At 54.0% G+C, this 9,959-nt stretch overlaps 1 protein-coding gene across 2 annotated transcripts in view; it reads left to right on the forward strand.

The window, feature by feature from the left end:
- The window catches only part of COG7 (component of oligomeric golgi complex 7), a 40,846-nt gene that overhangs the window by 19,312 nt on the left and 11,575 nt on the right, over positions 1-9,959 (forward strand). For both annotated transcript variants that reach the window (XM_004691716.2, XM_012731993.1), the window contains exons 10-13: positions 1,886-2,002; positions 3,956-4,021; positions 7,081-7,267; positions 8,774-8,914. In XM_004691716.2, coding sequence (XP_004691773.1) covers positions 1,886-2,002; positions 3,956-4,021; positions 7,081-7,267; positions 8,774-8,914 — 511 coding nt within the window. The remainder of the gene's footprint in view (positions 1-1,885; positions 2,003-3,955; positions 4,022-7,080; positions 7,268-8,773; positions 8,915-9,959) is intronic.

A 9,959-nucleotide genomic window follows, 5' to 3' on the forward strand; every position in this document is an offset into this window, starting at 1 on the left:
TCCAGGGGGAGACCTTCTTGTTCAAGAATGAAGTTGTTCTAAGTCTCAAGAAATTCCTTTTAGTGAGCTGAATGCTGTTTTGCTATAAGTTGAGAGCGTCTTGTCATTCCAGAACTACTGAGCATGCCCCGTGAGCTCTGAGGTCCTTGGGCCCAGTGCCTTCTGTCACTGCCCTGGGCAGGCAGCCCCTCCCGGAGCTCCCAGGGATGCCATGCCTGCCCACAGATGCCGGGTCACCGGCAGGATGTGCTCCTGTAGGAAGAGAGGCCTCAGCAACAAGTTAAATAAAAACAAGCGAGCAAACAAAAGAGGGTTTTTTTTCTGGCACCAACAAGGATTTTTGGATGGAAAGAAGATTTGAGATCTAAGAATGACACTATAAAATAACAAAAATAGTATTATCTAGAAATAATTTTTAAAATATGAGACGGTATTAAAAAAAGGCCTTTTCCTTCCTGCTTCTCTGAGAGGAGCCAGTTTTGAGCACCTAGCTGCTGTCTCTGCCCTGCCCCGCCTGCGGGGGGCAGGCGCCTTCTGCAGCATCAGCGACGCCTCTTGCCCGCTGACTGGTGAGGCCGGCGAGGACGGTTCCTGGAGCCGCCCTCTCACCCCGACCCTCCCAGGGCCTGGTCGTCATAGTTTTACTTTCTGTTCTTTGGGTGGTTGTTTTGAAAACTTGGTTTTAAAAAGAATACAAATTCCTCTTAAACATTTTACTATAGTAAGGATATTCTGTGAAAAGGAAACAGCCAGAACAGCCCATGTTCAGGACACTGGGGAGTCAGGGCGAAGCTCACTGGCAGGCGGCCACTGCGGGGCGAGACGGGGAGGGCGGACACTAGGGGCAGGCGACCTCGGCGTGCCGGCGGGAGCGGGCGTGGGTGCTCGCCTGGCCCTTGCTTTTGGGCCTCGGTGGGCCAGTACCCTTCTCTGTCTCCTGGCACCTTTCCCCCAAGTGAGCTGATGGTGCCGCCACCTTGGGACCATGACGTGCAAGTGTGTCGTTAAAGCCCCTCCCAGGACACGCTGTTTGGTCATGGCCACCAACTCTGCAGCCTTAAGAAAGGCCCACCCCATCAGCTTTCATTTCGTCCTTTTCGGGGAACCCAGTGTCTAGTCATCAGCACGACAGCTCTGTGAGGCAGTGCAGAAGGCACACGAAGTCCATTTGAAAGACTGGACACCGAGGCCCCGGGCTGCGGGCCAGTCTCCCCTTCATTCAGGAGCCATTTCCACATGTCTCCCTCATGCCCGGCCTGCCGCTGATTTCCTGGGGACGCAGTTAGGAGCTGGGGACAGTCCTGCCCGCCTGGAGCTTCTGGTCTAGAAATGGCAGCACCTGCTGGACACGTGTGCGGATAAGCCATTAAGCCCTACGTGTGCCGGGCGCCAGGAAGGAAGTCGGTTGCGCAGCGGGAGCAGGCCACATGCCAGGGGTCTCCAGCTCCAGTTTAGTTTCGAGCTCCTCTTGCTTGAGGTCAGTCAGGACCTTGCCTGCAGGCAGTTTGGCGGTAATGTAAATGCTGCAAAAGGACTCAGGACAGGGTCCCAGGTGACAGTCAGATGCGATAGTGGGACGTGATGTTTCTAACTGTTCTGCCAAACAGCTTCCAAAGAAATGCCCAGTAGGATGAGGGAGCGGTTTGCCTGCGCCACTGTTGGGTCACCTGGATCTTGGTCTCAGTGGCTCTCTCCCTCCTCCTCAAGCAGCTGCTCCACCGCTGGGCGTGGTGGGCTTGCCACACAGAGCAGACCATTTTGTGCTACACTGGATAGCTGGGTGCCTGCACACACACGTTCCGGGCCCTGAGCAGTTTGTCAAGGCTGTCTAACCCCAGGGGGTGAGGGCCCCGGGGTCTGACGCTGCTGCTGCCCTCTTCCCCAGGTACGTGTCTGACTTCACCAGCACGCTCCAGTCAATACGGAAGAAGTGCAAGCTGGATGAGATTCCTCCCGACTCCCTCTTCCAAGAAGACTGGACAGCTTTTCAGAACTCCATCAGGTAAAGTGGGGGCTGTAACCTAAGCCCATTCCTAATGTAGGAAACAACCATGTAGAATATGGTCTATGGAAATGATGGCTGTGCGTGTGAGGGGCTGATTCTCGTTCTCGTTTGCTGCCTTTTCTTTTTTAAAGCACAGACTCTAGCCTCTGAAAACAGTGAATAGACAAAGCCCAACCCACCATACGAGAGCGGGGGTGGCCCCCCCTTGCTCTCACAGTATTTTCAAGGCCCTGTTGAACTCCTCATCTCCTCTGGGCACTACGTTTTATATTTAGTTTGCAGTCCCCACCCCCAGCCCGTGCTTTCTGCAGATGTGAAATAACATAGCGCTTATGTTTGAGAAAATGCGTGGCTGGCTGGGTCCTGTTTCTGGATCTCAGAGTGTGAAATGGGGAAGCCACACCCTGTGGCCTAGAAAGGGCAGCGTAGGAGTCCTGGTGAAAGGTGTGGAGGTGACCCTCCCACGCGGCTTTGATGCCCAGGTCCAGGGTGACCTGTGAGCCCGAGGCAGACACCTGTGGCCCCAAGCCCTGAGGGGAGAGTGTGATGGGCCATGGCCTGGGAAGTTTGGCCTCACAGTGTGTCCAGCCAGAAAGAAGCCAGTTCTGACCCGTGGGCATGTTTGATTATGGCATGTAGACAAACTTTGGATTCGTTATCAACATCTAAAAACCAGATTTAATGTAATTCATATTTCTAACTTCACCTTAAAATTGGAAGCTCTGAAAGCTGGGCCCACATTGCCCAAGGCCGTGGCCCGTCGGGGGTGCTGGCTGGAGTCCCCCATACTGGGTGTGCGCTCTTTCTGTGCGCATGTGGTCTGGCATCTGTGCTATCAGGGATGAAAATAATCTAGAAATTTCTTTCCTGAAAATCCACTTACAGTCCGGCCTGACCCCAGCCAAGGTTGCCTGTGCTGGATGCCTGTGACGCACTCATTGTGGGTGGGTGCCCGGGCCAGAGCGCATCCCGGCCATCCCCAGGCATCTTTAATCTGGGACATCCAGGACGGCCCCTGACACCCTCCCCAGGGGCCCAGACCTGGGCTTTTACTTCCTTTGATGAAATGTAATGTTCTAGATGCTGACTCTGCCCCCTGTCGCCTATGGGGACAAGGGACGTAGTGAGCTGGTGGCTGTGCTGCCCCTGAGGCAGGCCCCCCTCTCCCCCAATGGAGGAACGCCCCCCACTGCGGCCTGGCACTCTTAAAGAGAGTTAAAATTTAACCAGGCTTAAGATGTTTTTTAATCCTTAGGTTTGTCCTGACATTAGAATTTGGTGTTGAAGGACTCCGTAGTTGGAGTTTGAGGCCTAGCATAAAATTGCTTGAAAATTAAAGGATTACTAAATACAGATATGCTGATTACTGGGGCTTATCTCTGAGAAACACGTGGCTTAATCTTCATCTATCTGCCTTTCAGGCAATCAGAGAGAGATGCCTCTAGCGTCAAAACAAGTTTCTCTCCCATACTTGCAAAATAACAGGCATCCTACAAATACTAAATAGTGAACTTTGGTTTTTAAATTTTGGATACGAAGTATTTCTAATTTGTTTTCTCAAGGACAAAGCCCAAAGCATCTCGGTATTTTAGAAATGTAAAGCTATTTGATAGTGTACTGGAGAGAATTATGACTCATTGGCTATTAAAGGATTTTAGAGGGGCCTCCCTGGTTGTGCAGGGGGTTAAGTCTCAGCCCTAGGAAGACATCAGCAGCCACTGCAGCAGGAGTTCAGCCCCCAGACGGGGAGCTGACCCACGCTGCATTTACCACAGACAGTAACTGCTAATTAATAAAACACTTCAACGAGGCAATCAAATGGTTAATTGCTTTCCCAGTTCACTTCCAAAAGGAATGAATAGTTAGAATTTTTATGAATGAGACAATGTTTGTCCTGTAAAGGTGGCATTCCAGATACTTGAACGTTGAAGTGCTTTTCGTTTTGTTTAGGATAATAGCCACCTGTGGAGAGCTCTTGAGGCACTGTGGAGACTTCGAGCAGCAGCTGGCAAACAGGTAGGAGGGGGCTGCCCAGAGTCTCTGGTTCCAGGTTGGGGGAGGACTTTGGACTCGGCACACAGGACAGCAAACGTATGGACCCTCTGAGAGCCACCAAGCTTAAGGACTGTCTGTGCCTAGATGCACAGTGTCGTCATTGTCATCATTTTTATTTACTGAGCACCTAAAATGGGCGCAAGTCTGGCCTACTTGGCTGTGGGCACGTCATTTTGGTTGGACGAGGATGTTTCAGCCTCCATGAAGAAATGGTACATGTCGTCTCCAAATTATGAGCGGGCTGGGTTCTGTCTGCTTGTTTGTCAGCCAGTTATTGGAACTCAAAATGAATCTCCACAGGGAAACGAGAAGCGGCTAAGTCCCCGGGGGCTGGCCCACCGCACTGAAACGATCCCAGCCAGCCTCCTTCGGGTTCTGCAGAAGTCTGTGCTCTGAACAGGCAGGTCCAGAGATTTTGGGGGTCAGCTCTTGGGAAAGTCCCTTCTGCCCCGTTCCATTCTGCCAGGGCGCCTGTGTCCTGAGTGACCGATTCAGGCTGTTTGCCCCTCAGAAGACCCCAGCCTGCCACATTTCCCTCTTCCTTTCAGCCGAAGCTCTCAACTCCAGGGTAGGGCTGAGTTCTCTATTTGAGCAACTGGGGGTGGAGGAATCTGCCTCACATTAAGTTGTGTGAGTTGACGTAGGAGAAGCTCCTTCAACCCTTTCTTGGAAAATTCCTTACTGTCCTAGAGAAATCCGTGGGAGGGACTTTCTGGTGGTGGTACGATGTGAAGTTGGGGGAGCAGGTGGTGAGAATGAGCTGCCCAGTAGGGGGACACCCTGGCTCCCCAGGTGCTTGTTGGTTCCTTCCTTCTGAACCCTGGATCGTCATGGCATTTCTCTGTGGTTCTCCTGGGGAAAGTCTTGCAGTGGGTAGAATGGGGGCAGCCCTGGCGTTCCTAACTCCGGACCAGCCTGGCATGAACAATGTGGCTTCTTCAGGAAAACCCAGCCCCACAGGTGTGCACGATGGAAGCACAGCACCTGCCCCGTCAGTGTGCTCGGTGCACACGCAGCGTGAGGGGCATCCCAGGGAGCAGTGAGTGGATCTGGGGGCACAGAGGGCCCCTCAGAAGAGGTGAAATGGAACATTTACCTATTTAAAAGAAAATAATATGTAGCATATTATATATGTAGCATATAATAATATATAGCTACATGTTAACAATATGTAGCATATTCTTTTTCCTTAATTATAGTAGTAGTTATAGACTGGCCCCAGCTCATTGAAGAAATTAAAACAGTTAACTAGCATTTGAGACAAAAACTGAAAAATCTTACCTGAAAATGCTTTCTCCAGAAGAAACATGGTGAACAGTCCCCCGGTCCCACCTGGACGCCATTTACTGAGCTCGGACCTTAGCAGCGTTCATGCGTTAACGCTGTAACCACCCCCAGCTGCCAAAGAGCTAGCGGGTCTATTCTTATTCCCTTTCCTACAGATGAGGAGATACTGAGGGTAGAAACTTTTCAAGTAAAAGAAAGTATTTGGGGAGCTAGTTGATCCAGCTGAGGGGCGGGGATCTGCCCCTGAACACCAGCGGGGTCGGGCAGAGCCTCAGCCCACACTGTCCTTTCTCAGCACGGGTGAGTGTCTGTCCTTGGATTTGAGTTTCTCTGCATCTTTCCATCTTGGACATCCAGGTTTTCCTTAACCTTTTAATGAAGGTGGAATTGCATTTGCAGCTCAAGGGAGGATCTGCTTAGGCAGGTGAATGATGGGTCAAGGGTGGGTATCTTGCCACTCAGAGGGGGCCGGGAGGCCGACCCCAGCTGTGGAGTGTGGTGAGAGCAGCCTCAGTGTAGCCAGAGGAGCCTCTTTAGGAGACAGGGTCATCCTGGAGCTCTGAACCTAGGACAGGAAAAGAGGGACAGCCGCCACCTGTTTCCACCAGGGAGGCTGGTGTGTGCCACCTATAAGCTTATCTTATCTCCAGTCAGCCTCACGGGAGCCCGGCTCCTCCCTGGTAGCGGAGGCGGTTGGTGGCTGCAGCATTCCTGAGCGCTTCAGGGGAAGAGTGGCGGGGCTGTTGGACTCTCAAGATCGCCTCCTTGCAGAGGGGGAACTGTGACTTACGGGCTGCGTGGGGGTCCCCGCAGGCCTTCTCCTGGTTCCTCTGTACTTTAGCGGTGCCCGCTGTTCATTTCTGGAACACCGGTGTTTTCCCAGGACACGGTCTTATTGGGCAGTTTGGTGGGGTGGTCGGATTCTGGGATCCAGGGTAAATGGATGACTTGGATGACTAGGGGCGGTTAGCAGCTCTTTCTGAAAGGAACTGAGGACACGGCCTGGGTGGAAGTGCCATCCTCCTGCGACTGGCACGCGCCCCCTTCTTCCGGCACAGCTGTTAGCACTTTAGCACGGATCGAGGCCCCATTCCGTTCCGGGCTTCTTGAGGGCCAGGTGTATGATCACCCTATAGCGCATGGCCAGGATGAGAATGTTTCCCTGATGAGTGAAGAAATCAAGTGCACGTTTCGTCAGGTTTCGTTCACAGCACCAGCAAATAACGGGCCCAGCGTGCGGTGAGGGCTGGCTGAGGGGCTGGGAAAGAGGCAGTGTTGACTGGGGCTGGCGTTCATTCGTCTTGACACTTTTGCCTACAACCTTTAACACTGAAAACACGAAACTGAAGGATGACGTATCTGTCTTTCCTTGACCTGGGCGGCAGACTGATACCAGCTTCCCCAGCTGAGACCCTACATGTGTTGCAGGGATGCTGCCGAGCGGGGCTGCCTCTGGGTCCTCGTGGACAGTGCAGGCTGAGTGAAGCGTGAAGCGACGACTGTCCCGTGCGGGCTGTATCCATTAGGCGACAGTTCTGGGGGAGAGCGTTAAAGGGGGACGGCCCCCACGGCCTACGGGCACCTGAGCCCCAGCTCACTCCTGGGCTGGGGGGTGTCTCCGTGTGCTGTAATGGGCCTTGAATCAGTCTGCCTCCTGCAGCTGCCGTGGGGCGCCCCCAGGGAGAGCGAGCGCCCCACGAAGACTGGGCGTGACGGGCTGGCTGTCATTGCAGGATCCTGTCCACAGCCGGGAAGTACCTCTCCGACTCCTACGGCCCCCGGAGCCTGAGCGGCTTTCAGGACAGCATCCTGACGGACAAGAAGAGCTCTGCCAGGAACCCGTGGCAGGAGTATAATTACCTCCAGAAAGACAACCCTGCTGAATATGCCAGCTTAATGGAGATACTTTATACCCTCAAGGTATGACACTGGACTGATGACATTCTGGCAGCCCAGAGGTTTGGACCGACACTCACCCTTTCCCCGATCCGGGTCTCTGGCTCAGTGTGAGGCCTGAGCCATGGCGTCCCCTGCTGCCACTTCTCTGAGGCTGTAAGGAGCTGAGAGACCAAACTGGGCTGGAACCAACTGACATGTGAATGCAGGACCATGTAACTTTCGCTTTATTCCTCGTGAAAGCAGACTGGGGACAGGCTGCAGCTGCGATCAGACGGGCTTGCTGTGCCTCCTCCAGGCAGAGCTCAGCTTGTCAATGGGACAGGCAGGGCTGGGTGGCCCTGGCCCCCAAGTGGGGACACTTCCTGTTGCCGAATGGTAGGGAGGGGGCCAGACCGTGTACTCCCTGCGGGCACTCAGAGCCGTGGAGGAGGACCTGGCCCAGCCCCAGGGAAGTCACTGCTCTTCCCTAAGGAGAGAGGGAGGGTGGACCAATGCTAGGAACCCTCTAGTGCCAGTTTGCTCACACGCCATGAGGGCTTGGGGATGCGTGTTCGCGCCCATCTCGTCTCTCAGTTTAAGGTCCTAGTTTGCTGACTGTAAAGCTCTGAGCTTGGATGCCTGGCGATCCAAGGACAGAACCTTCCAACCAAGGGAATGAGCCGCCAGGCCTGAGGAAGGGTCCCCATGAGAGCCAGGGACGTCCTTTCCAGAACCTCCCCATCCTCTCTGAGCTGGTTTGAACCCCACTCTTGGTGACAGGCAGAGGAGACAGACTGCTCCCCTGGCGCTGAAGGCCATTTAACATTTTCCTGGTGGGCTGTGAGTTCTGGGGGTGATGGCACAGTGACCCCTGGACATGTCTGAGGCCTCTGTTGGCCTCGCAGAGTCTCCCCCATCTCTCTGCACTTTGACCCACCAACGGGCTGCATTTGAACTTGACAAACACTTCGTTAAGCAGTTCTGCAAGTTCATTCATCCATGCTTCTGTGATTAGGTTAAGGCAACTCCGTTTATCTTTATTGCTAATCTGATTTATGTCTGCTTGTTGTAATCGGTTCAGTTATAATAGCAAAACTGGGGTTACATTTCCATCTCTGTGTTTTTCTCAGGCTGTTTGGAATTCCTTGGTACTCACACAGGTTGTGCTGCTTGGCCTCTGGCCGAGTGCAGTTGACCTGACTTCGCTGGGAACCAGAGCCTTGCCAGTCGCTCCGGCTTCTCATAGCACTAATGCTCACCCCGCCGCTGTCTTTATGGGGGGGTCCAGCTTAATGTTCCCTGAACTGTCATTCCATGAGCTGTGTTAGCGTAGATGCACCCCGGTCCCCTGGGAAAGTGACCGCCTGCTGGTGGAACCCGAACACCTGCCATTCGGCATACTCCCAGGGGGCCGGGGCACAGCCAGTATGGGGATACCCACTGTCTGGGAAATACTCCCCCCTTTTTCTCTGCTTTTCAGACTATTTAGCAAACGCCTCGGCTGGATTTGAGGCCTAGCAAACTACCTCTTGCATTTTCTTGTCTTAGGAAAAAGGGTCAAGTAACCACAACCTGCTGTCCGCCTCTCGCACGGCTTTGACGCGCCTGAACCAGCAGGCCCACCAGTTGGCTTTTGATTCCGTCTTTCTGCGCATCAAACAGCAGCTGCTGCTTGTCTCCAAGATGGAGGTGAGTTTCCTGGGGTTGCCCCTCCCCCTGGCCTCACCTCCCTCCCCAGGAGCCCACGCGGACTCCCAGGCTGGAGTCCTGGCGCAGCTGACCCCTTGCCGGGCCTGCCCCGCTGGAATGGCTGCGGTGACTGGGCTGCTTTAAATGGACCCTCCCTTGGGACCTTTACTGTTGCCTGCCTGACTGCGCTGCTTGGGGTGACTCAGGTGTGCCCTGTCAGGGAGGGAACTTACTCAGTGCTGCATAGGTCAGGGCAGGTCAGAGGAGCTAATTGTCTTCTGAGAATGAGCCGTTTTCAGGTCACAGACATTTCTGGAGAATTGGCTCTAGAGCTTTGCTCAGGAGAATGCCTTATCGCCTTCCATCGGGTGCTTTGGCATGGGGGCGGGGCTGCTCCATCCTCGATGCCGTTCTGTGTGGCTGTCTCAGAGTGTCACACTCTCCTGGCCTGTTCTGCTCATCTTAATTCCTTTTCAGGGATTTCCTGTTAGTCATACTTTCCCTGCTGGCCCTATCTCCCCTGCTCGCGATTTCACTTTTCCTTGTTTGGCTTCCGGGACAGTCCCCTGCTTAGGCTTTCTCACCGGCTCCTCAAGTTTGCCTGTGTTCAGGTTTGGGGAAAGATGGTCTTTCAGGAAGGGTGCAGTCATGGGCCTTTTATGGCCAAGAGGGCCTTTCAGGAAGCAGCAAGAACTTGAGCTGCATAATTGCAGGTTCTGTGCTATCTGCCACCTTCTGGAGAATGCATTAGGCCGGGACTCCCGGGCTCCTCACTCCCCATGTGACGTGGGGGAGGGAGAATGGAGTTGCTCGGCTTTTTTTCTCCTCCCTGCTGCTATCCTCTGCGCCTGCCACCTGCAGCCTCGCTTTCCTGCCAGGCCTCATTCCCACGTGTGATAGCAGTTGTTGTAAAGAAGTGCAGGGGAGCGCTGCAGTTACTCATGGCACCAGCTGAGAAGCTGCGAGCGGGCTGGTGAGCAGGGGGCGGGCGCGCCTGGCAGCGCACCCGGATGCCTACACCTACACCTACACCTACACCTACACC

Source organism: Condylura cristata, unplaced genomic scaffold, assembly GCF_000260355.1.
Source record: "Condylura cristata isolate star-nosed mole 26May11 unplaced genomic scaffold, ConCri1.0 scaffold00032, whole genome shotgun sequence".
Lineage (NCBI taxonomy): Eukaryota > Metazoa > Chordata > Mammalia > Eulipotyphla > Talpidae > Condylura > Condylura cristata.